This window comes from Tinamus guttatus, unplaced genomic scaffold, assembly GCF_059628265.1.
Source record: "Tinamus guttatus ecotype Peru unplaced genomic scaffold, ASM5962826v1 Tinamus_guttatus_pri_ptg000546l, whole genome shotgun sequence".
NCBI lineage: Eukaryota > Metazoa > Chordata > Aves > Tinamiformes > Tinamidae > Tinamus > Tinamus guttatus.
In genome coordinates this window covers 2,132,712-2,159,649 of record NW_028289080.1, presented here as the reverse complement: position 1 = coordinate 2,159,649, position 26,938 = coordinate 2,132,712, and the positions used below count along the sequence as shown (strand labels likewise).

Here is a 26,938-nt window from a genome sequence, read left to right as displayed (position 1 = left end):
CTCCTGGTTGGGGGAATGATGTTATACCAAACAAGTGTTTCTCATGTCTTTGCTTTCATTTCAGTTTTCTATGAGAAGTGAATTTTGATTGTGTTCTTCTGGCTCTTGGGTGGCAATCTATATGAGCTAATAACACTTTAAACTACTATTAAAGGCTTAGTGATGTATGCAGGATGACACCAACTTCTTTGTTAATTCCTGTCCCACAGCAAAATTATTATCACAGATATTGATAACCTGTTTATATCATTGCACACCTTGAGAGTGAGAAAATGCAGCGATTCAAAATACAGTCAGTTCGTTTCCACAAGTTCCTCTTGGAGATGAACGCAGACATGGGAAGGTGAATCTGCAGGTCATTGGACTCCACATATCTTCAACACATATTATAAGCAGCTTAGGCTGTAATAATCAGCTAGACACCTAGCACAAATGGCTGGAATTACAGCAGACGGATATTGACCCAACATACCAGACAATGAATGAGCCTTAAGTGCTTTCATTCTACTGATAACTATAAGTAGAACAATGAACTCTCTAGCTCATTCTAGCTGTTGGAATATGATTGAGGGCAATTCCATCAAACTTTTTTTTTCCTATGCTCCAGAGATTCCTAGGAATATCTAAGCTGAAAAGAAATGGTGTGAATTCAAGTCATTCTGCAAAAAGAGCCTGCTTAGGAATGTTGATAGCGTATTTGTGATAATTTCAGTGAATTTACCTCTGTTCAGCCCTCTCAACAAATAAGAATTTCTATCAGTGCCTGAATCATCTTTAGGAACTGAAAACTTAAACCATTTTCCCTTCAAATAACAGAACTCAATGTTTTCTGATTCAGCTGAAAAGAGGAGTAGATTCACCATACAAATAGAGATTCATATTTGGACTCATTATGTCCATAGGTAGGATTTTTCTCATATGCCAGTTGTCAACAGTGTGTACTCATAAGACAACTGTCTGGACTTTCTTAACTGTCGAGTAGAAATGTAGCTCTTGGTTCAGCTGTTTGGACATAGGCGTCTAGGAATATTTGAGAGCCTTTGTACATCTCCTGTTCGTTAGCTACTGGCCCAAAAGGGCATGAGTCTTCTTAGGCCTTGTGTCTTCCAGCCTTAAATGAATGTCCTATGACAACTCAAATGTCAGTACATTCAGCGGAGCTCAGAGAGTGATTTACTACATTCAAAGGAGACACCCACGCTTGGGTACGCAAACTCCATGTTCTAGCTCTATTACTGAGAATCCAGAGAATTGCCTGAGAAGTCAGCAGGTGTTATCAACTTGGCTTCATGTATCCATACGGTAGGGACATACATGTGAGCCACAGCTGTCCGGACTTCTCTTCTAGGTCATGCAGTTCAAGGCTGTGATTCCATTTCCCAAATCTAGGCATATGCCTGATGGAAATGGCATGGGACTTATGGGAAACCCATGACTTACTGCAAGAGGAGCTGGAGACTAGGTGGCATCCCCTCAAGAATCTGCAATGGCACTAGAGACCAGAATTAGCTCAGTCAGTGATGGCTAGAGAACTAATCAACTCACCTAGTGTATAAGCCTGTACTTGGTTAGATGGATCACCAAACCCCCGGTCACTGCCTTGCCAGATCTCCCTTGTCTATAATGGGAGTTGAAAAGTCTATCTGCTGAACAACTGACCATTGCTCAAAGCCTCAGAGCCCAAACACAGGCCTCGTGGTAGATGAGGCAAACAACCTCCCCTACCCTCCCTCCTTTTCCTTCAAAAAGGCCAGTAGAGAAGAGCTCTAGGTCTTCCCATGACCACACTCCTAAAAACTTACGTAAATCAGTGACCCCCAAATACTGATGCATATGTATACATATATATGTATATATACATATATATATGTTTGTAAATGTATGTGTATATTTTTTGTGTGAATAGCCATGCTGACCTAGATATTGATGTTTTGGTTGAGCAGTGGGTGGTACTGCAAAACAAAGTTGTAACTGAGTGGTTTCTATGGGATATGCCTGAATTCCTTCCTGGAATTTTGTAGGTGACAATAGCATCACCATTATTTTGAATCTTTGTTCCCATTGTCTTACCTGCACCACTGTAGATTCAACATTTTTATTCTCCTCCCCTAGACAAAGTCACTCAAAATGCTCCCTACTTCTTGAAAGCATGAAATACACATCCTACTGTTGCATAAAATATACTCTTCTTTTGCTTCATACAAAATAAGGAATGATTGATAAGGAAAGACAACATATTTAGCATTTAGAGAATGGTCATGTGTATACTAATTGAGAACTCAGCCTTTATGCAAAAAAGCTAAGCCTTGAGTCTGCTTTAAGATTAGAAGAATAATGCATGTCTCCTCCTGTTAAGGAGACAAAGGGATCAGATTTAGATATTTAGCTTTTAAACTTTAAACTTGGTCAGTTAAATAATGCTGTCTTTCAGATAGAAATAATTACATGTTTTGAGGGAATTAATGAGAAAAATGAAGAAGAATCCATTAGAAATTTTAATTTTATTGCAACTAATATATCATGTTTTTAATGCCCATCCTCAAATGTGAAAATATGCATTGAAAAATTCTGCTAAGCAGCACATTTAGGAATTGTCACTGTCCAATACTTAGTCTTTTTTTTTTTTAAAGAAACTCATTTAAAATATTTATTCAAAGAATTAAAGTGCAGTGGAAATAGCAACTTTAACTATATTTTTAAACAGCCTTTCATGGATCGTGGACTCACGGAGAAGTTTCTCTTGAATTTCTCTTTTCTCTGCAGCTTTAGGGAAACATTTCCTTCTCTTTCATTAGAAATGTCTTGCTTTGCTTCGTGTGTTTGCCTGTACACTCTCATCTATAGCACGCATTCCTTGTTAATAAACTGAGCCCTGTTGCCCTCGAGTTTTCTGTGGGACTTAAACCCACTGAAAGGACCATAAAGACTTTGAAAGCATATCTGCTCCCACCCCCTGGCTGAAGTAGAGATACTTGGGCATCTTTTGAGTAAACCAGTATTACAGTCAGCCCATATCAGAACACCTTCGCTATAATTTTTCCAGCCAGTTTCAGCAGCTGTGAAAAAATATTTTGTTTCAGCTGTGAAATTACCTTTAATTTTGTGGAGTCCCTGTCATGACTGGAATGGATACCAAACTCATTAAGGAATAATCCACAGAGCTGATCAATGACATTCAGTGAAGAGAAAGGAGAGAATGGCCCTGAGCAGATACAGGTCAAAGAAGATTTAGAAGAAAATGGTCTGAATTCTTGGCAGAAATTCCTTGAAAATGGCTTTTGTTTAAATCCCTTGCAAATGGCCTTTGTTTTATGGTGTTGGGCCATGTCTTCTCGTTTTCCTTCAAAATATAGATGACTGGGGCTTGCCTAACAAATAGTAGGTCCATGAGAAAACCTAGCACATATGTTTGCCTAGCACATATTCAGCAGCAAACTGTATATTTAGTACGTTTGCTCACAAATCTGTCTTTGGTAGTCCCTCAATCAACACACATGTATTTTCCCTGTTAGGAAATGCACTATCTTGACACAAAGGTATAAAAAATCAATGCCACTTTGATAGAACCAGACGTAATATAAAATGGCCAACAATGCAAAGGATGTAGAAACAAAACACAGACCACATTCTCATTACTAGACAGTAATCTCCAAATCAAACTCAGTAATCTCAAACTACTTAGTCATTTTGCCACGAAGCTGTTATTCTCTCCTGTGCTCTTTTCAGAGCATCCTTCACCTCCTTGTTCCTCAGACTGTAGATGAGGGGGTTCAGCATGGGGGTCACCACCACATAAAAAACAGAAACGATTTTGTCCCTGCCCAACGAGTAGCTGGAGCTGGGTCTCAAGTACATGAAAAGAAGAGTCCCATAGAAGATGGTGACAACTGTCAGGTGGGAGGCACAGGTATTGAAGGCTTTGCTCCTGCTCTTTGCAGAACGTATCCTCAGAACAGTGGCTAGGATATAGCCATAGGAGATGAGGACAACTGATGTAGTGGTGACCTCATTGAACCCTGTCAAAACAAATACCAGCACTAGAATGAAGTGCGTGTCAGAGCAGGCCAGTTTTATCAGCGGAGGCCCGTCGCAGAAGAAATGATCAATGATGTTAGGACCACAGAAGGAGATTTTCAATGCAGATCCCGTGAGTATCAATGAATTTAAAACACCAGCCACATATGACCCAGACAACATAATAATGCAGGCCTTTTTGGACATGATGACTGTGTAGCGCAGTGGATTACAGATGGCGACGTACCGATCATATGCCATTACAGCCAGAAGATAGCACTCCATAGTTGCAAAAGCAATGTAAAAATACAATTGTGTGAGGCAGCCAGCAAAAGAAATAGCTTTCCTTTCTGATGAGTAATTCACCAGCATTTTAGGTGTGACAGCTGTGGAGCAACACATATCAAAGAAGGACAAATTACTGAGAAAAAAGTACATGGGGGTTTGAAGGCGAGAATCAAGCCGAACTAGTATAATGATAACAAGATTACCCATCAATGTGATCACATAGATGACTAGGAAAATTACCAACAGAACGCCTTGGGTGGGTGGGTGATCCGTTAATCCCTTTAAAATGAATTCTGTCACTGTGGTCCAGTTCTCCCAAGCCATCCTCAAGAAGTAAACAATGCAATTTCAGTGAGTTCAGTTAACTTAAGGTGCTGGCTTGCTCGCTTGTTGGTTTATTATTAGCGTTTTTTTTATCCCATATTCTGCAGGTAGTAAGGGAGATTTCCAGGGAAACACTGTTCGATTCAAAAATGCCAAAGTATCTTGGCAGGCTGATAAATTGTTCCACAAACATCAGGCCACACAGAGATGGGGAACTTTCAGATTCGTATCTCTTAACTACACCTGCCATTCAAACATTTTTGAAATTTTGCACATCTTTATACAGTCGTGTATTCATTTGAAGGAAAAAAAAATCAAAAAGCAAAATTTCCCTTTGACATCACTGTGATCTTCACTATGGGCTTTGTTTCCATTTTTCTGTAGTTTTCATCACATTAAGAGATGAGAAGCTCATAGTCATTAGCATGTTTGTTCTCTTTTTTTTTTTTTTAGTAGAGGAAGTAAAGATTATCTTCCAAACATTATAAATGTGATGACGTACCAAAAATCAATATGTATTTTCTCCCTAGAAAAATTATGCTCTAAAAGCTGCTAAATTACAGCCAACACAATCATAATACACATTCATCCTGAAGGTTAGTTGTTTTAAGCTAGCTACTGAAGGTTGCACAGTATATATCAGTGCCTTAACTGCTTCAACTACAAAGAAAAATGAAAAACTGGAATTGCTTGGATTCCATCAAATACTCTGTCTCCTTTCCCTTACTACTCATTTACTTTACCATTCACAAAGTGCCATTTTTTTCAACTGGAATCAGCCACTACAGAAAAAACAAGTAGTCATAGCACACTTTGCAATGTTCTTACATATCCTTCACTTCCTTGTCTTTCACCTGAACTACACAGAGCTTGTTCCTTTCTAGTCTTCACACACAAAGGACTACAGGACTTATTCCTGTTACCTGGAGGCTCGGAAGGTACCTGAAAGGTTGATAGTTCTTCACAGACAGTGGGAATTTGTCTATGAAAAGCATCACAGCATTATTTATTTCTTTTAAGACTCAGGGGACAGCTTTCGTCAAATGTTTTTGAGTTCAAAGCCTCAGATGGTCTCATTACAACTGTCAAAAAGTGTCTCCAAAAAACCTGAGTAATTGTCTCAGAGAGTGCCTGGATTTCATGGGATTCTGCTGTAGGTACATTGTGTCCCTTCCCAAAATAACAAGTAATAACTTCTAAAAGACTCCAATGAATGGTTTGAAAGGGCATGACTGAAATTTCAGAGCACACCACAAGTTAGCAGTGCTTATCAACCCTGTGATTACATAAGCTCATGCCATGGGAGCACATTTCTAAGACATTGACGCTAGAATACTGGACCCACTGGGCAGTGGTAATTTGAGAAACTGAAATCAAGCAATTGAAGACCATTCTCCCTAGTATGAATGTGGCAGGGGAAGAGACAACACAATATTGTAGGAGGTGAACGATAGTCAACAAGTCCATGCCCAATGTCTGTGGGAAATTCAAGCAAGAGTTGACTGAGGGTGCCTACCAAGAAAGAGCAGGCCCGGGAGGCTCTGCTCCCTGCTGCTGCCACCCCAGCAGGGCTGGAGCCCCACAGATCCAGCATGGGCTTGTACCTGCACCAGCAGCCCCCATGTTGCCCCACAGGGCACCCCACAGCTGGAAAATCTGTACCCTCTATGCCACCTGTCTGGGACCCTGCCTCTCATCCCCCCACACAGGAAACCTCCAGGGCTCTATAAAGCAAGGAATAAACACATTTCTGTGGCTAAATGTGCTGCCCAAGGAGAGCCTGACATGGAGCCTGGCCCCATGCGTAGCCCCAGTGTGACCTCACAGCCACCACCATGCCCGACAGCGGGGCCTGCTGCGAGGTCAGGGCCCGTCGCCCCTCAGCACACGGAAGGAGCATGCAGCAGCCTTGAGGCTCTCTGTTCCCGAGGACTGCCTCAGCGCCCTGCTGTGTGCTGGCCAAATTCTTTGGCCTGACAGGGACGAGCTGAGCTGAGACCTTCATCTCCCTCACGAATGGCGAGGGGAGGAGCTCCTCGCAGAAAAGGGCAAGAAGCTCTGCTAGCCGCCTCTGGCAGCAGTGCTGCCAGTGACCTGCCGGAGGAAGTCACGGGGCCCACCAAGTGCCTGGAGAATCGGTATGAGGCTGCTTTCTTCGCCGTGGTTTGCGTTTTGGAGCACAACACCTCACAGATGTGTGTGGGCAGCCACACCTCCTGCTCTTCCCATTGTGCAGAAAAACACCCTCTTAGCAAAAGAGAAAGCAAACACACCACTAAGATAGCCAGAAAGCTGATTTCCCTTGCAAAATCTGTTTATTTCCTTGGATTATGGAAACTCTTTCTCCAAAGGTGCTCTTGGAACACTTTTTTTTTAACCAGAAATATCTGTCTGTCATAAGGAACAGCGCTGACAGACCACATGCCTTTTGGGAGTTGGTCTATCAGCTTTCTGCCAGCGGCAACAGACTTGCAAATTTGTTTCCCTGCAGCCTGGGAACAGGAAAGTCCACTTGGGAAGGCATTTGCCCCAGACTTGCAGCATTCCTAACGAGGCTCCCTCTTTTTCAGGCAAGAGATTGCCCTGCGCAGGAGGAGGCTCTTGAAAATTCTCCTGTTGTTGATCCCCGCCACTCTTGGTGAGTTCTCAGGAGTAGACACATGTCACTGGTAGCACTGATGGGCTAGATGACAACTCTCAGGATACTCTGTGCAAGTGGAGCCCACCCTGCCTAAAAACAGCTATTAATGCACGCATTGTTAGGAAGTGAACCAAGAAGGACTCCTTTGGACAGAGGTCCCACCTTTTTACAGTTTGCCCTTTCGGGAGGACTCTGTAGAAACTCCCATGGCCCAAGTGTTTCCTGAGGCTGTCCAAATCAAAAGGCTGGTGGTGTCCCTGCCAGGCAGACAGTGACAGAGTGAGAGAAAAGACCTTCCAACTGTGGAGGGGAGGCTGTGAAGTGAAGGCCCATGGAACCAGGTTTAGGTCATCATAGGTGCAGTAAGGGGAAATGGAGAAGAGCCGTGGGGCACCAAGCATGTCTGGAGATGATGGTTGTATTCCCCCAAGGCCTGGGGTAAGGGCTCCTGGCTGGAGCCACATCCTTTCTCGGCACCAGGTCCCCGCATCCTCAGCTAATCTGTTGCCGTCCTGGTGTGAGAGGAGACAATATGGCCTTTAGAAATCCTAATAAATAACTGTATTTTGGTGCCATGAATTACAGCTGGCGTTTACTGCATGATGTTGCTGCCAACGTGGACAATGTGGGCAAAGGAAATGGCACAAGTGAGTGACTGTTGCTGTGGGACAGGACAAGTCCTGCAAAGGAGCAAAGCTGGCACTGCTTGGGTGACTCACTGACTTGGCCTGTTTCATGCAGTGAGCCCCCAGAGCAGCATCTTAGGCTGCATCTCTCGAGAGAAGCCCGCTGTGGGAAGGCCCAGCAATTTGGGGAGTGCCTAATGGAGAGACTTTGTCTTCCAGGAGCTGCTAGGGCTGTCTGGAGCGGACCTGGAGTCCCTGCGGTAGGACATTACAGTTACACTTGTTCTGTGCAATAGCACTAGTGTCACCTCTTTGCACCCCCATGCATAAGGGCCAGCCTCCAATCTTTCCCTTGTCTCCTTCCCTTTCGAAAAACCTGACAAATTAGGGGGAACACTTGCAAAGCAAGGAAAGGAAAAGGGGTCCCAAGCACATGTGCATCTTCTCCTCCCTGACCTTGCAGGCTCTCAGCAGGGACTGGGCAGCTCTCTGACAGGATCTACTTTCCCGTTGTCTTCAGGACCTCACTTGCCTTGTTGGGAGAGCAAGTCCAAGAGATGCAGCTTCTCATGGAACAAGTGGCTCAGCTGAACGTGGAAATGGGCAATATGAAGAAGGTGATCCTGCGTTTGGTGGACCAAGTCTTGGATGAGCAGGACCCCTGGCAGGCACTTCCCAGGGTGGTTGGTGGGGGTTTTTTGCTCACTCTAGGCACCTCTTCCCTTCTCCAGGATCCTGCTGGTTGAGCCTCTCCTCTATAAAGCTCCTTCTCCAGGCCTCCTTCAGCCAGGCCACTTCAGGTGGAGGACTCCCGAGAGTCTTCTTTTGGCATGTCCATGCCCTGGTAACTGTGCCCTGACCCCTGAAGCAGTGATGAGACACAAGACTGCTTCTGGGAGCAGCTGGTGTTGGCAGTGCCTGAGCCTGACCTTGAGTCAGGAAGTAGAGACAAGAGTTTGCAGAGGCTAAACTATGGCCATGGGCCATGACACTCTTCATGAGTCCTTGCTTTTCACATCAGAAAGCACTGAGTCTTGCCATTCCTTGGAGGAGGCTTCTCTTGCTTTTTCTAGCACAGATTCACTCTGTTAGGAGGCAGTAGTAGTGATTTTTTGTGTTCATTCATGTCTTTCCCAGGAAATCGAGGAAGCAAAGCAGGCAATATCTCAGGCAAGCTTGGAAGACTACCTGCTGTTATATGACTGGGCTCTGGAAAGCTCAGGTATGCATACACCAAGTCAAGTCTCCTTGCCTTGTGCTTGTGTCTAGGCTGCTCACCCAAGTGGAGGGAGATGAAGCAACATCTTGGCATCCAAGATTAGAGGCGCTTGTGCCTGTGGTGGCAGCAGCAGGAGTGGTGAGGGCAAGGCGCTTGTGCCTGTGGTGGCAGCAGCAGGAGTGGTGAGGGCATTTTCTGTCAGCCACTGGACTAGCTCCACTCAGCTGCTCTCTCCTCCTTTCAGGTGCCACCATCGATAGGCAGAGAACATCCAAGACCTATGAGTGGGAAGGCAATTGGCCATGCAGGGTGTTTCGGTTCCTTTCTGCTGGAAACCCTCCGGAGACAATTTTGCAGGTATCTCAGTAGAAATCATCAGTGCTGGTTTCATTCCTTGGCGCCAAGTGGGGGACAAATGCCAGGGCATCTCCCTGCCATCCTTGGATCTTGCTCAAGCCCACAGCATTGATCCAGTTCCTGAAATCTAATGTCTGCTACAGGGCTTGGCATGCTACAAATCAAGGGTTCCCCTTAGGAGGGACACTGAACTGAACTGCAGCATCCTATCAAGAGCCCTGGTCACAGCTGGGTGAAGGAGCTTCTCCTTTGCACCCCAATTTGTCTACCACACCGCTCATAGTCCATTGCTTTTTTTGATGGAGTGGGAGAGAGAGAGGGGAGCTGCAGAGCTGCTGGGAAGAGCTACAGGACCTTGGTTGGTAGGGCTGGGAGGTTTTATGCTTTTGTCCTCAGAAGTTTCCTCTTTTCTGGAATAGTGAGAGCGCCCTTTATCAGGCAGGGAAAAAGACCTCATGCTTCTGTTCATTTCCTCCCACACCGTTCATTTATCACCTGAAATACAGTCCATAGACAAACAGGCCCCTGTGCTGCTGCCTCCATGACTAGCAGTGGTGGCTCTGGCGCTTCCTCACTGCTCTTTGCTGTTGCCTTTTGTTTGCAGCCAGATGTTTCCCCAGGACACTGCTGGCCTTTCCCAGGGTCTCAGGGCCAGTTGGTCATTAAGCTGCCTGCACAAATCCAGCCAACGGCTCTTACCATGCAACACATCTTCAAAGCAGTTTCTCCATCTGGGACCATCAGCAGCGCCCCCAGAGACTTCAGTGTGACTGTAAGTCTTTGCCAGGTCATTCTGGTTTAGCTCCAGCCATGGGTCAAAACTCTAACAGGGACTTACTTGTCCTTGGGCATGCTTGGAGAGTTCTGTCCTGAGCACTGCTGTGGCCTAGGGGGCTATTTCCAGGGATGGCATGGCTTTAGCCCCCTTAAGACTCGTTTTGGCCAAGTGTCTCAAGCCTCTTGTTCAAAACTCAAGGAGAAGGTTCCACTTCACCGGAGCCTGCGCCCAACTTCTGCTGGCACCTAGGCAGAGGCTGGGCAGGTGACAGGTCCGCATGCAGTGTATACGGTTCCTCTTTGCTAGATGGTCTTTGACCTGCTCTCCTTGCTTTCTGTCTCCAAGGGAGTGGATGCAGAAGGAGAGGAGGAAACTCTCCTGGGCAGCTTCATGTATGATGTGGAGAAACAGGGCATGCAGACCTTCTCTCTGAAGGTGCAGGAAGTGCAGGTGGGCAAGATGCATGGGAGGAAAAGCGCTTTGCCTGCACATGCATGGCAGAAAGACTGTGGATGGTCGCTCACTGGGCAGAGGGGCTAGAGGGCAGCACCATCAGCCCTGGCAGCAGGGTCGATGGCGTCCTGTCTTCCCAGGATGGCTTTCTCTGCTTGTACTCTTCCTCCTGCCAGCAGGACTTTGATGGGATTGTGCACCAGGATGCCCTGCGTTCCGGAGCTCCTGCCTGGTGTCTCTGATAGTGCAGAAAAAGAGGAAGAGGAAAGGGGCTGAGGGAAGGGGGGCACAAACCAGACAATGCCACTGGTGGCAAGGAAGACACCGGGCACCTTCCCCCACAGCAAGAGTTCCCCCATGTCCCCATGTCCCTGGCCTTCCCAGCAGCCCAGGAACCAGTGGCCAATGCCCACAAGCTGCTCTCACCCTACTTTAAGACTTTGATCCTTCCCAGAAGGAGCTACTGATTTTATTGTTGCTCTTCACACCGCACGCAAGCTGTTGCTTTTTCCCGTATTTTCCTTACAGAACGAGCTTCCCAAGGCCTTTCAGTATATAAAACTTCTCATACAGAGCAACTGGGGAAACCCAGAGTATACCTGCATTTATCGAGTGCAGCTTCATGGGAAGAGGGTAAACCAGAACTAGTGCCATTACCCAGAAAACAGGCTGGGACTTTCTTGGACTAATTAAAAATAAGAAAGCAAGAAAAGAAGAGGTGTGGCATCTTGCTTTGGTGTGCATCAATGTAATTTCACAGTCTAAAATCCAGCCTGTTTTCTTGTTGGGATTGAATGAAGATTGTTCCTTAGCCTTTCTGCTTTTTCTACAATGCACATGTTTCCCAATAAAGCAAAATGAAATAATGCTTGCATATTCTTCCTTTTTCTCTAATTCTTGGGCACTAGAGACGCCATCCCCCTTAAGCCCAGCAAGGAATCAGAGTCTGACAGAGTCTGGGGTGAAAGATCCCCAGACCACCTTGCCTACAGGGTGCATGGTGAGTCCTCTTTTCACCTGCAGGCACAACTGAATTGGAAGAACCCAGACAACACAATGTCTAGAATTGCACATCTAGGAGGGTTGCTCATTCACTCATCTTTCTGCATCCCTGTGCCTAATGACTGCCTTTTTCAGGGCATCTTCTCCATTTCTGCATAGACATTACCTAGCTGCTTGCCTGCTCCACCTGCAGATTTGCAACTACAGAATACGTTCAGTGACCTCCTAGTCTAGAAGATCCTCACAGCTGAGTCTCACAGTCTCACAAAACTCCTAAACCCTTCAAGTAAATGCTTGCCGTTACCTGGAAAAAAAAAGAAGAGGAGCTAAGGCACAGAGATGCTGCAACACTTTGAAGGTCCACTGGCATGTGAAAGCAGTATGAAACCATATGAGTGTCCTAGGGCTGTACAGTAATCTAGTGGAGAAGAGGGAAACAGACTGAAGAGAGAAATTCTTCTGGTTTATACTTCTGAAAAAAAAAATGTAATTAGGACCAATATAGATTCACATCGGGGTTTCAGTCATCTCCTGAGCACTGAAGCTAGGGTATGAAACCCTAGTTCATATCCACTAGATCTTGTTATTGCTGAATGCCAGGTTATGCATCCCAGTTGTATCTACTGTAGGTTTCATATGGATAAATCATGGGGGCATTGGGTAATCTTTCTTGTACATATCCAGTCATGACTGACTGCTACTGAAGAGCATCTCTTTATAATTTATGGACAATTGAAGTAATTTGGGGTGTCTCTCTTCTGGAAGACCAGAAAGACACTTAACAAAGCTCCATAGAAAGTGGAGTGGACAGACTCAACTGACAACTCACAACAATGAGAAAATGCACCTTAATGGAAAAGTGACTTGCTTCCCACATTTGATTTGGAATTTTGGCACTTCTTAAAGTTTATTTACTAAGAAATCATGGTTAATAAACCTGAGAGAACTGACAGGATTTTATGTGTAGCAAATACAACTCCAATATAATTCTCGACTCCCTTCTGTGGCCTAAGCCCCATCAGATATAGTTATACTATTAAAAGACAGTAACAACAATATAAACAGGTAAGGGAAGAGTTACCACAGGGAACAAATGCTGCAAGCATGTGTTTGAATTTATAAATCTCTGTCCATTGAAGTAAAGAGTTAAAATATTTTATTACGGCCTCACTCAAAAAAAAACATACACATATGTTATGGGAGCCAAACACTAGGAGACAAATTTCTTTTTCTCCTCTAGTAAAGTAAAAATGTGTCAGAGAGTTGCAGGAACATAGTAAGAAAACAGAGAGAAATGTTTTTGTCATTTTGTTCTTATGTCAATTTAGCTTTAATGTCCAAAATTAAGAAAAATGTTTAAGTCACATCATTTTTAATAACTGCAAAAAATTACTTTAGGTCTCTGTGTTTCTTCAAGACACTAAAAATTATCTGTCAAAGGTTCTCTAATTTTTCATTTACATTTGAATCCTGAGTACATATAATTACTATAAATCAAAACATTGGTACAGAGCTGATTTTTCCCTCTATTTTCAGCTTTTCTGGGGAATTGATTATTCTGATGAATGAGTCAATAAACAGCATTTTTTCCTTTCCATCACTCTTCTAATTGCATTTTTAACCTCCTTGTTCCTGAGACTGTAGATCAACGGATTCAGCATAGGAACGAGCAGTGTGTAGCATACTGCAGAGATTTTCTCTTGTTCCAGTGAGTATCTTGAGCTGGGCTGTATGTGGCTCAAACTCACGGGCCCGTAGAAGAGGGTTACAGCTGTCAGATGTGAGGTGCAGGTGGAGAGGGCTTTGAACCTACCTGTGGACCTCATCCTTAGAGCTGAGAAGAGGATGCAGAGATAGGAGACAATGACAATTAAGAGTGTGGACATAGCTATGATCCCAGAGAGGGTTACGAGCATAATCTCATTTATACTGTTGTCAGAGCAAGTAAGTTTCAACAGTGGGTTTGTATCACAAAAGTAATGGTTGATGGTATTAGGTCCACAGAATGACAATTTCACTAAGCCACAAGTATGTATCAATGAGTTAAAGAGGCCCCCTAAATATGATCCAGTCACCAGCCAAATACAAACTTTCTTGGGCATAAGTGTGGTGTAAAGTAGTGGGTTGCAAATAGCTACATAACGGTCGTAGGCCATGACAGCCAACATGAATCCCTCTGTGGTCACAAACAGAACAAATGAAAAGTGTTGGGCAATACACGCAGAGAAAGAAATAGTCTTATTCCTCACTAAGAAGTTTACCATCATCCTTGGAGCAAAAACTGAAGAATAGCAGAGATCCACAACTGACAAGTTAATGAGGAAGAAGTACATCGGTGTGTGAAGTTGGATGTCAGTCCTGATCAAGCATATTATTCCAAGGTTACCCACAAGGGTCGTAACATAGATTAGTAGGATCATCACAAAGAGGGGCAACTCTAGTTCGAGGCGAGCTGTCAGTCCCAAGAGGATGAAATGGGTCGCTGTTGTGTGATTGTTTACTGCCATGCATACATGCTGAGGTGGAATGTGTGATGATAAATAAGAAAAGAAGACAAGGTTGTTCATAAGTATATTTCATGGACTAATCCACCGTCAAGTAGGACGAAGGCTGACATCAAGTACCTTGCACTTGCTTTCATTTTGCAGGACTCAGATTCTTCAAGGCTTTCTGGGCAGAGCTCATGGGTACACCAGTGCATATCTGAGATGACTGATAGAGCAATAGAGACCCAGCTGAAAAATTCAATGCGTTGCTTTGTTGTGAAACACAAACATTCTCTTTCATTCTCACAAACTCTCTTCAAAAGGCCAGTGGAAGTTGACACTTCACAGCAGCCAGATTTTTAGAATATCAAAGTAAAAAGTGAGAGTTAAAGGTCTGAGTCAGTTTTCAGACTAAATTAATGCTTTATTCAAAGCTTTTACTTCATAGGGGAGAGTCCATGGCTGCAGTGGTGTAAGAGGTCAGATCTGCAGATCTGGTCCCTCTCCTTATGACTGGTTCTATGTGTTATCCACAAATAACTCAAAAAAAAAAAAAAAAAAAAAACAGTAAGAGTTACCATAACTTATTTTTAGGCATCTGGGTCTCTTGATAGATTTTGACTCAAGATGAGAAAGAAGCTTTTTTTTGAATAGACAATTACCATTGCATTGCTAAAATATATTTAGACTTCTAACTCAGCTAGGGTCCATCTATGATCAGTATATCCCTCAACTATTCATCCTACTGATTTCAGATGTTAGCACATCTCAGATCTTGAAATGAGTGAACAGCCTAGAAGCCTCTCCCTGAGAAGTTCTGTCTCTTTTTATTAACCATAAAGGCCCCTGAGGTATTTAACTTGCTGCAGAAATCTGAAGTGTAGAGGTTGTACACATTTTTATGTACCAAATTTTGTCTAATGAAGTGGTCTAGTGAAGTTGAAATGATCTGATCGTCTTGCTAATGCTACAATTCACCATGTGATTTTACACAGAGCAAGCAAACAAACAAACAAGGCACTCTTCTGAGCTCTCCAAGTGTGTCAAATGCAGACAGCAATATTGCCAAAACAACAGTTCAGTGCTAATACCATCAAGGACATACCTGGATTTTACAGTTCAGCCTCAAACACTCTCCAATCCTTAGCCTCCAAATGCTTCACCATTGCAGAAGTCTGGACTTCAATCTCATTGACAAAGATGCTACCACAACCTCTGTCGATAGAAAAAGACTTTCTTATCTTATTTTCAGCTGTGTCTTCCAGTCTCTTTCATGACCTTATCTAACTCATGTCTTTGATCTGTAATTTCTCTTTAGTGAAAACACGCAAACGAATATATGCAGTTGCTCATTGTATCGACATACTAGTAAAAGGTGTCTGAAGACATCTGAGAAGAGATAAAATAATTCTTTTCCTTCCACAGAAAAGAAGAAATATTGTTTCATGCTTGTGGATAGCACAGAACAACAGCTTATCCCTCAAACTTGAGAACTCATGTCAGGACCTGGTACTGCACCCATTTGCTATTTCAGCTCTTATGAACTGAACCCTCATGAACACGTAAGTTTTCAGCAAATATTTTTCAGCTAAAACACAAAGGATATCATTAAAGTGTCCTCATGGGATTCTTTAAACAGACAAAAAAAGGTCTGGTCTCCCACAGCAATACGCAGAAAATGAGTATGTTTACAGCCCTCAGTTACCCAGTTTACAGAAAATTCCTCTCTGCTCACTACTCGGGCTCACTGTTTTTCAGGCAGGAATTGGCTAATGTTTGGATGGCTAAGAGAAATGCGTGACTGTTTAATAGCCAGTGATACAGCTCAGCCCATCCTAAATTTAGGTCTTATGTATTAAGGAGAATACATTATGAGTGTAGGGTGACTATTATGCTTGATTGGTTGCATATGCTTTTAAAAAGACAAACAGTAATAAAAATAACAAAGGCCCTGTTGTCCTGGCTGACCACATAATAGAAAAGATGTCCTCCCTCACAAACAGGAGATTTGGGATGTTTTGATGATGATTTTTTATCAAGATAAAAAAGTGACCTAAACTCTTACATTTAAAATATGCATATTTACATCTGAGTTAGGACCCTGCAGACAACAGTAATTAAAAAAAGAGAGAAAGAGTATTTCTATATATTTTTATTTTGCATATATATATTTATATATTATTTTTATATATATATTTATTGTATCTCTTTTTTTTTCCTGCTAAGTAGATGACTGAGAAAACACTTTTCTCTCTCTTGATCTTCTTAGGACTTCCCTTACTTCCTTGTTCCTCAGGGTGTAGATGAGAGGGTTCAGCATGGGAAAGACAACAGTGTAAAATACAGCAATCACTTTGTCTGTGTCCATTGAGTAGCTGGAGAGAGGCCGTAAATACGTGAAGAGGAGGGAGCCATAGAATAACAAAACAGCCATCAAGTGTGAGGTGCAGGTGGAGAAGGCTTTGTGTCTGTCCTCCACTGCACAGATTTGGAGGATGGTGCAAAGGATGCAGGTGTAGGAGGCAACGATGATCAGAAAGGTGCTGGTTTGTATGAAACCACACAGGGCGAAGAGGAGGACTTCGTTGACATGTACGTTGGAGCAGGAGAGCTTCAGCAGTGGGGGAATGTCACAGAAGAAATGATTGATGGTGTTGGGTCCACAGAATGACAGCATGAACGTGAAGCATGTGTGAATCAGTGAGGTCAGACCCCCACTGAGATAAGCCCCAGCTACCATGAAGGCACAGACTTTGCGGGACATGACAAGTGCATAGAGAAGAGGATGACATATGGCCACATAACGGTCATATGCCATCACAGCCAAAAGGAGGCACTCAGCATCAGCAAAGGCAGCAAACAGAAACATCTGTGTTGCACAACCACCTAAAGAAATGGTTTTCTGCTGTGTCAGCAGATTCACCAACATCTTGGGGCAAATGGTAGACGAATAGCTAAGGTCCAAGAAGGATAAATTGCTTAGGAAGTAGTACATGGGGGTGTGAAGGCAGGCATTGAACCGCACCAGCACAATGATGCCTATGTTCCCCACCAAAGTCATGAGATAGATGAGTAGAAAGAGCACAAACAAAGGTAACTCCAGCCCTGGGTGGCTGATGAAACCCAAGAGAATGAACTCGGTCACGGCAGTACAGTTTTCTTCAGGCATTCCCTTACTTCATGTTCACCCTTTAGATCAGTGTTGTTGGAGGGATCAGTCACTCTTAATGGTCAAGTAACGGATAAACAGGTCATCCCTCACTGCCCAAAGAGAATGATAACATGAGTATCTGACATAATATCCAGAGGGGAAAGCAGTAACTTAGATCATAACCATCCATAAATTTTAGGAGGACATTCAAATAGAAATTAGTAAAGAAAAATGCATTTGAGGCATTTTTTTTCTTATAAAGCAAATATATTCAACAACGTGCATATAAAATAGGTTCTTCGATATTTTTTTTTCAGAGCACAATATGGATATCTGAGACTTTTATATAAGATGCATCACCCAGAGAAAATATATTATTTAACATGCAGTAAGTACTAGATATTCACCTGAGTAAAGCATAAGGTATGAAGTTCAGGCAGAACGTGAGCTTAGAATTTTTTTTTGTTTTGGGTTTTTTTTTTGTGCATTTGGTTTACTATTGCTCCTTGTCTTTTTATTTTTTTAAATTCTTTCCAAAATATGGGAGAGGGGAGATCTTTTTCTGAGGTAGGTCAGTTTTTAATCAGAAAATTAGCTATGAAAACAAAAAGAAATATACTTAAAATATTGGTTCATTTTTTAAAAATCCACACATATTTCTTTTGATTGAAACTAAAATGTGATTTTAAATCGCATTTTAATGTGTTCCCCAGGATACATTCCCCCAAATACACTCCCCAAAAATCAATTTTGAATGCTCATTTCATATTTTAAAAAATAATGATGTATTTAACTTAACTGTATAAAAGTAAAGATACATTTATGGCTATGTAAATGAGAACTCTAGTGAGGATTGTTATATCTTGCTCACCCTCTTATTTCCAAAGAGATCTAGACCTGTTGGTACAAACCACTAAAATAACCACAAATTTCAGTACATGTAGACAAATGAAACCATAAATGTATATGTTCCTGAAAAAAAAAAATTACAATTTCTGAACCATTTAGGATTTGTTTCAAATGGTTAAGGCTGAATTTGGAGATTCAGAAAAAAAATCAGTTTTCAATTTGGAATCAATTTGGAGTCAATTTGCAAGATATATCACTTCCTAAAGGTACCTGTCTCTCTTGATCTATGGATAGTGAAGGAAAGCAAAAGGACCAGCCTAAATTCATAGCCAAACTTTTGTACAATCAACCTGAGAGCACTGAAATCCACCCTCTAAGGTCTGAATTGCCTTCTGGATATGCCTCTTCGTTCACTCTATAGGCACCGAGACTGACTAAGGTCATGACTTATGTCCCTGACTTACATTCCTTATATTAGGTCGGAAGCAGCCATACCTGCAAGTTTAAAGTTAGGCAAACCGAGGCAAACTCCGTCTGGAGACAGAGCAGCACTGTAATTTATTTTCAAACCATTGGTGAGCTTTTACAATTCTAGATAATAGTGGTAGAAGAGAAAAAGACTGTATCTGCCCTAAAATAAATATCTTGCAGTTATTTGGACCTAGTTGTTTGTTCCTTTTTGTAGTTTGTTGATCATCGTCAGAGAAGAAGGCGTGGAAACCTCGACATCTTGTAACAGTCTTCTGAAGTATAATTGCAAAAGATTTGTATCTCCAAATCAGCATTATAGTTACCTTTAAAAATTAAGCTCTAATTGTATTTTCAAAGGCTTTCTTTTTTTTTCTTTCTTTTTTTTTTTTTCTGCTGAATGAAACTTTTCCTTCACTTCACCTAAAATTAAACCTCCTAATAAGGCACCTGATTTGAAGCACTTGCTGCCTGACTGAAGGAAAATGCGAAGAACTGAATCCATCACGAAACTCACCTACCAGGGAAAGAGATAGTCTTTTCCAAGATTTGTATAATAGGGTTGCTGGGAGCTGCCAGAGATTTTATGCTTATGCTTTGGACACAGGAGACCCTGATCTTCTCAAGGGAGAGTAAAACAAACAGTTGAAATGCTGCCATCATCTCAGTGTGCAACTGTCTTTGTGAAACAATTTGTTGTATAGGTATTTTACGGATATCTAAGCACTGCTGGAAGTGCTTCTAGTATTCCCTTCAACTGCAAACTGACGAATACTATTTCTGTAGGCTGTTAATATAGTGCTAAATGCTCTTGAAACATGAATAGGCTTCTCAACATAGCAATAACATTACCAGGATTCAAGTGTAGGCTTATTTCTCTTATAACTTTAATATTTGCTAAGGGCCTGGTTGCCAAAATTTTCTGCAAATGATCACGATGATTTGACGCCATCTAATGGCTAACCTGCATAGCATGGGTAAAAAGTTATCACCTTAATTATACCATTTTTGTGGAGTGTTTTTTCTTTATTTACTTGTTCGTAAATCAAAATTCTAATAAAAGTATTCGTAGCATCTCATGTTCTTCTGTCTAGAACAAATTAATTTCACTGGACTTGAATCATCCAAAAATTAGGCATCTAGTCTAAGCTAGTTACTGGTCTACATTCAGTGGAGGGAAAAGATATCTTTAGAGAATGGCTGATTTCAAGTGATGAAATGGGCATTATTTATGATGTGCTTTGAAATGAGTAAAACTGTGTTTTTGAGCAGGATACATTGTACAAATGTTTTGTAAACCCCTAAACTGTATCTCTGAGCAACCCTAGACTTTCAGCACAGTTTGTGCCAAGTCCAGATAGGGAAAACCTAGGTTGCAATTCAACTCATCTGACTATAGAGGCAAGATTCAGATAGAGATTCGGATGTCTCAATATTGGCATGCAAATGTAGGCTTCTACAGGTGACCAAGGTCTACAACTCTCATTACATTCAGCAGACATGTAATTAATGTAAGCAGCGTAGTTGAGGGGTAAGTTGAGCAGGCATTCACTGCTGCCTACTTTGGAGTGACCTGATTTGTTCTTGAGGCTCCATATAGTGTTATCATTTTCTACCTGCTAATTTTAACAAGAGCCTGGGCAGTCATCTCACAGCCTCTTACACTGGTGTATGGGTGCATATGCCCCAGACAGGGAAAATCAGTTTTGCTGCCAAAGCTAGGCAAAAAGGACTGCAAAAGGAGAAAAAGAGCTTAGATCTGAACTAGAAGTATGGGTCATCTGAGAAAAAAAAATCATTAGCATCCTAAATTTAATTTTTACAACAAAAAAACCCTAAAATGAACCCTATGAAATCTGAAACTGGAATATGGCTTGGGTAAGTCTTTACTTTGTCTAATTAAATTATCTCCACTCATTCTGAAGGAGAAGATATGTCTTATTCCTATCTGCTCCAATATATGCTCTTTTTTGAGGGGATTTGCCATTTTCTGGTTCAGCAGAACAGGTAAGAAGGTACAAACACTTATTCTTGATTATGTATGGTTTTCCCAAAAGTCCAGTCTTCTTGTGAAAGCAATGAGTGGAGTCAGGAGATTTTTGCTCATCAGTTTCATTGTAAGGCTTGCAGCTAGATGAAAGAAGAAACTGTGGGATCCACAAGATCAGCAGAAGCCGAAAATTCTGGGCGATATCTTCATAACATTGCTGCATTGAACGTTCCTCTTCTAAAATGGTTGAGGGGTTTTCATTCAAAGCTTCTGCAAAAGCTTAACTTCTGATTAAAGTACAAGAAATATAGAGAATTTACATTCAAAAAGCTTAGTAGCAACTTACCGTTGCAAAAATTAATTTCTAGGGTAAGCATTGCTAGGGTAAGGTGTCTGTCATTTTTTTAAAAGCTATAGAAAAAAATAGCCTTCTTTAAAAGAACAGATTAAAATTTGTGTCAGATATTCAATCGTCTTCCTAAAGACAGCTGATAAAAATATATATGATGAATTACTTTTTCAGATGTCTCACTCCAGGTTGCTTAAACTCAAGTGATCTTTCATATTCTTTAATAAGCATTGCTCTCAATAAGATATATTCCAAAGCCAACACTCTCCCAGGAGTTAGATGACTAGCCAACATTTTGCTTTACCATCAGACACCAAAATGGCTTTCTTAGGACATTAAACAGAACTATTATTTCCTTCTCTTTGCAGCAGGAGAGGTGGATATTCATTTCAGCTACATTTCCAAAGGTGTAGGTGTTCTCATCAGTTATATAGATATATAAATGTAGAAATATTACTCTTATATTTATTACTTAAATTGATTTTTTTTATACTTGCTCACTTTGTTTAGGACAATTTCTATAACAAACATGCCATTCTGAAACAAAAGTTAGAGCTATTTCCAGAACTTCCAAGCAAAACTTGTATTTAATAAATTTCAAAGCAAAGTGTTTTCATCATTTTTTTTAGCTGAAATTATTCTCTCAGTACGGCCTGGATATGATTTTATTCCACCAAATTTCTTCTTCCACCACAGATTTCTATGCAACTGGGAGCTCTAGCAATAGGAATGACAATAGGGAAATTCTTTCCTGGTCATCAGCTTCATTAATATACTGCATTTATTGCAGTCTATGAAGTGCTCTTTTCATGGCGATCTTCACCTCCCTGTTCCTCAGGCTGTAGATGAAGGGGTTCAGCATGGGAGTCATGACTGTGTAAAACAGTGTGGTCACTTTGTCCTCGGCCAGTGTGTTTGTGGAGCTGGGGCGCAGGTACATGAACAGAATTGCCCCATAAAACATGGTGACAACCGATAGGTGTGGGGCACAGGTGGAGAAGGCTTTTCTCCTGCCTTCTGGAGAGCAGATCCTCAGGATGGTGGGAAGGATATAAATGTAAGAGAAGAAGATGATAGTCATTGTGCTGAGACAGTTTGTGCTGACAAGAGCAAAGACAACGACCTCATAGATGTGGGTGTCAGAGCAGGAAAGAGCTAAGAAAGAGAGGATGTCACAGAAATAATGGTTGATGATGTTGGCTCCGCAGAAGGAAAATGCAAGGATGAAAGTGGCGTGTGTCACTGCGTGCAAAACACTGACTGCGTAGGAACCAGCTACGAGCCATCCGCATGTCCTCCGGCACATGATGACAGGGTACAGGAGGGGCTTGCAGATGGCCACGTACCTGTCGTATGCCATGACAGCCAGCAAAAGGCACTCAGTGATGCCAAAGACAACAAAGAAGCACAGCTGGGCTACACACCTTGAGAAACCAATGGTTTTCTCCTCTTCCAAGATGTGTACCAGCATCTGGGGGATGATGACAGAGGAATAGCAAATGTCAACGAAAGCCAAATGGCTGAGGAAATAGTACATGGGAGTGTGAAGATGAAGATCCATCCTGATTAATATGATTAGCCCAAAGTTTCCCACCAATGTGACAGTATACATCGCCAGGAAAATAAAGAATAGAGGGACCTGCAGATGTGGGCAGTCTGTCAGCCCTGAGAGAATGAACTCTGTCACTTTGGTGTCATTTGCAGGGATCACTTTCAGTAACGCATTCAACCTGCAATGGATAGATAAAATGACAAAAAGCAGCAGGGTTAGAAAAAGGGTGAGAGAAAATGAGCTTTACAATCCTGTAGCTTCAGTCATCTGATTTTGGCACTTCAGGAATCAGCTTAATCAGGTCATAAAATGTCATTTAGACTCTTGAGTCATTCTTGGAAGGCCTCTGTTCCTCATATGAAACTAAAGCCAGAACCTAGCTGTCAAACTAAGCAGTGAGAATACCCACATGGGTTTAATTCAGCATTTCATCTCTTATATAGCTTTCTGTCTGGGCATTCCTAGCAACATTTAGCACACACAGAAAATCAATGCAATATATAAAAGAATACATGTGAGGAGCAGAGCAGGACAGACAGAAAATCATACAATCTATGCTGCGCATGTTGTGCACAACAAATTAGCAACAAATTAGCTTAAAGTGGCTCCTGTTGCCTTAGCCACCACGATCAGCCCTTGCCATTGCAATGGCAGCTGTGAAAATAATGAACACCTACAAATCTCCCCACTTGGTGTCATCTGTAATTCCAAGCAACAAAGTACTCTCTGTGTTAGATTCCTTCTGTCGTCCCCCAGCTTCATTGCTATAAATGCGATACCTTAAGCCTCTGGCCCTTTCTTTCAGATTTCTTAATACTTTCAAGTTCATAAAATAAAATAAAATAAAATAAAATAAAATAAAATAAAATAAAATAAAATAAAATAAAATAAAATGAAGGATACACTTAGCTGCATGATGCCCTTTCATGTCCTATTCATTCAGATCGAGACAGCTGAGGACTGACTAGAATACAAAGTTCCTTCTCATCTTGGATGCAATTTCTGTAAAACTCAGACATTCAGGATCTGCAGCCAGCACAGAGAGGTCAGTGTAGCACTTTCAGGAACTGGAAAGGATTTGGCTGTTCCTCCAGATCGTAGCTTCACAGCTAAAATTCACCTTCAAACAAACATCAGAGGTGTTTTTTAGTACTTGTTTCTTCAACAAAATGCTGAGAACAGTTTGTTCCTGTAGCTGTCAGCTGTGCAGACAAGACCTCTCTGCAGTTTTTAGTATTCACACTGTGTTTATATTAGTTTGTGTGACCTTGGAGATATCCTACTCCATGGAGAATAGAAGTTTTAAAACAAACAAAATCCACTGGGGTAAAAATTTCTTAATCTATAGCCTCATTAATATGTCCCAAGAACAATTTGTTATGAACGTCTGGATTTAAGTAGATATCCACTCCCATCTCCAATACTGGGGAGGGAGAGTAGACAAAATATGGGCATTTGCATCAATACTTATTGTAATTAAATGATTCACCGAAAGCAAACCCAACTTTTTTTTCCATAGTCATCCCTATTATTATCTAACTTTCTTGAGTTATCTTTAGTGCCACAAGCAAGCTAGCTTTTTAGCAGTGCAATAGTATTTCTTTCAGCATCACCTCCCTCTACTCAATACTCGCAGAAGACAGCGTGATGAAATAGGTAGAACTCTGAGCCGAGTGCACCTAGGATAAAATTCAAAGTCAAAAGACTCCTGTCCATCTTGGGTGCTCCTGAGAAAAGTAACAGTGAGGCTGTTGTGATCATGCTGGCCCAAGGATACAAGCAAAGCTTGGAGTCTGGTTCTCCTGTAACACTTCCAGCAACTCAGCGCAGTCTGCTCATCTGGGGCTCTTATTCAAATGTGAACTAATGCTAATTCTTTGCTTGTATAATATGTCTGCATCAGCCCTGCTGGAGAAAATGGCCAATATCTGATCACTAATTCCAGATCTCAGTGAGATTCAAAGCAGTGATCCCCATTAATAAGTAGGCAGCTCTCTAGACTGCTTTTACACTCAGCTGAGAACAAGAGTAAATTCTGGAACGAATTTATAAAATCAATTTTAAATAATTTTTAGGCTGAGGAGTATCATTTTAAAGTGCCCATTCTCCACCAGCAATGATCAAGGGCATCCAGACAGCTAACTCAGATGTAGTGCTCCATTGCACACATCTAAGATGAGCTGGATGAATCCTGCATTCACACCTTTTCTGGCAGACATCTTTTAGGAGAAAATATTATTTTATTTATTTTATTTATTCGTTATTTTATTTTATTATTTTATTTATTTAAATTTATGTTATGTTTATATTTATGTTATTTATTTATGTTATTTTATTTATTCGTTTTTTTCTGATCGTTATGAACGCTCATATTCACTGGCTTAAATTTTCCCATCCTCCTCTCAGCATTTATCTTTGCTATCCATGGAGCCATCCATGGTAAGGAGCAAGGATGCAGGACATTTGGGTTCTCCCAAAAGAATTTTGCTGTTTCATTGCAGAAAGGTTAATTCTCTCCAATATGCCTCATATGCACAGGATAAAAATAACATTTTCTTTTTTCTCACATATTCAGTAAAATAGATACAACTGAATTGTGGCAAATCATTAATGATCTTTATTATTGGTGCCTGAGATTATATTTCAGCCTCATCTCTAACATTATTTTTTATCTGCTACTAAAATCCAGGTTTTAATGCCATTCTGCAAAGAAACTTGGCGCTGCCAATGCTTGTTAAGAAAGCTCTGCTTGTGTCAACAATATATATTTACCCAGGCAATGTAGGCACATCTCCAACTAATTTCTGGAACCAAGTCTTTCATAGACAAGAATTTGGCTGGTCAAACATCTGTGGGTATGTGCAGCAAAATTATACTCATAGAAAATGTATTTCTAATTAAAAATGAACCACATAGTATCTCTGGAGAATGATACAGATTCAAATGGGTGCTCAGAAAAGGTCAAAAAATGAAAAACCTGCCATGATTAGGTATTTTAGTAAAGAAACTTAAGTAACCTAATAAAATATGAGATCTTTCCCTGTCTAGTCCTTAAATTCTGCTTCTTCACATTCCCCTGTTTCCTTGTTTGTTTATTTATTTATTTATTATCCCCCTGGTGATCTAGAGAAGATTCACACCGGATTAACAATTTTGGCTAATTAATATAAGACTTTTTTTCAAGTTTAAACACACCCTGCATATCATGTGCTGACATCAACATGTGTCTCAGAAGAAAAACATATCCCAAAGGAATTCATAGTTCATATATATATTCACATACATGTTTATGTTTGTATAAGCAACAGGAAAATAGCAGACTTGCAAAACAGAGAACCAGAAAAGCTGTTGAAAAGGTAAGGTAAACCATTGCAGTTGTGATTTTTTTTTTATTATTGTTATTTTAATATTCACATGCTTTTGGAAGGAGATAGAACTTGGTCTTGTATATAAGCATGAATGTTAGACATTCAAATGATACTGATTTTCTTCTTCCTGTAGTGCTGAAGACACCAATTTCCTATACCTAGATCTTCTTCTACCTGTCTTCAGTCCTCTGACTGCCCATCTCTAATTCTCATTGAAGGTGGATTGTTTTCAATTCTTAATCAGTTTATTGATGGCTCTTTAAACCCTAATTTCTTTCTTTTTTCTTTTTTTAAATTTATATTAGGATCTCCTATTCATGCATTTCAAAACTCAACACAAAGACGTTTGAATATTATTTTAAATGCCCTATGCATAAGTTTGATAGATTAGATATGTAGGGAACTGTAGAGATCTTCTTGTGACCCTTGGTTTTACAATTTTTTTTTCCTGGGCTACCATGTGATAATACATCACCATCAAGTTCAACTCAGCAATTTCTGAAGATGAACGAATTTCCATGAGATGTACCCAGCCCAACAGTGGATATTAGGTGCCACTCTTAGCTCCTTCCACTAATACAAGTAGTGGACATCTGACAGTGCTGGATATCCACTGGTTTGAAACAGGTATTGTTTATAGAATGCAAAAGTCAATGATAAATCCATCTGAAAAATTGTCTGGATAAGTTCAGTAGAAGCCCAAATTCTGACGTGATATTATAATGCAAGAAAAAACGGTTTAATGAACTTTTTCACTGCCTATTAAAATCCTGGCACCATTTTTTTTCTTTTCTTTTTTTTTTTTTTTTTTTTTTTTTGTAGCTGTCATTCTGGTACTCACGAAAGTGCTTTCTTCATATCATTTAAAAAAATGATCTGAAATAGCATCTACCTGCTGGAATATTATGTTACTCCTTTGTTTTTGTAGCAACTGCATTCCTTCTGTATCACGTAGTTTTCATTTCCAATGTCCTAAAGATGACTTCTTGATCTCATATACACAGCTCAACATATGTGAAATTG

At 41.2% G+C, this 26,938-nt stretch overlaps 5 protein-coding genes across 5 annotated transcripts; 1 reads left to right on the top strand and 4 right to left on the bottom strand.

The window, feature by feature from the left end:
* Positions 1-1,182: 1,182 nt before the first annotated feature.
* Positions 1,183-4,626, bottom strand: LOC104571497 (olfactory receptor 5J3). Its single transcript, XM_010218603.2, has 2 exons — positions 3,716-4,626; positions 1,183-1,234 (listed from the first exon to the last, which is right to left on the bottom strand). The coding sequence occupies exons 1-2, from the start codon at positions 4,624-4,626 to the stop codon at positions 1,183-1,185; spliced, it is 963 nt and encodes a 320-aa protein (XP_010216905.2).
* Positions 4,627-6,461: 1,835 nt separating this feature from the next.
* On the top strand, positions 6,462-11,348 carry LOC148592649 (SUN domain-containing protein 3-like). The gene is made up of 6 exons (XM_088534245.1): positions 6,462-6,488; positions 8,113-8,153; positions 8,414-8,557; positions 10,019-10,241; positions 10,593-10,697; positions 11,229-11,348. The coding sequence occupies exons 1-6, from the start codon at positions 6,462-6,464 to the stop codon at positions 11,346-11,348; spliced, it is 660 nt and encodes a 219-aa protein (XP_088390371.1).
* A 1,907-nt stretch (positions 11,349-13,255) lies between these two features.
* Positions 13,256-14,209, bottom strand: LOC104571948 (olfactory receptor 5J3). The gene has a single exon (XM_010219082.2). The coding sequence runs from the start codon at positions 14,207-14,209 to the stop codon at positions 13,256-13,258; it is 954 nt and encodes a 317-aa protein (XP_010217384.2).
* Positions 14,210-16,409: 2,200 nt separating this feature from the next.
* On the bottom strand, positions 16,410-17,357 carry LOC104571947 (olfactory receptor 5AS1). Its single transcript, XM_010219081.2, has one exon. The coding sequence runs from the start codon at positions 17,355-17,357 to the stop codon at positions 16,410-16,412; it is 948 nt and encodes a 315-aa protein (XP_010217383.2).
* A 4,346-nt stretch (positions 17,358-21,703) lies between these two features.
* Positions 21,704-22,607, bottom strand: LOC104571946 (olfactory receptor 8U3). The gene has a single exon (XM_010219080.2). It carries the CDS (start codon positions 22,605-22,607, stop codon positions 21,777-21,779), a length of 831 nt encoding a protein of 276 aa, XP_010217382.2. The 3' UTR covers positions 21,704-21,776.
* Positions 22,608-26,938: the final 4,331 nt, after the last annotated feature.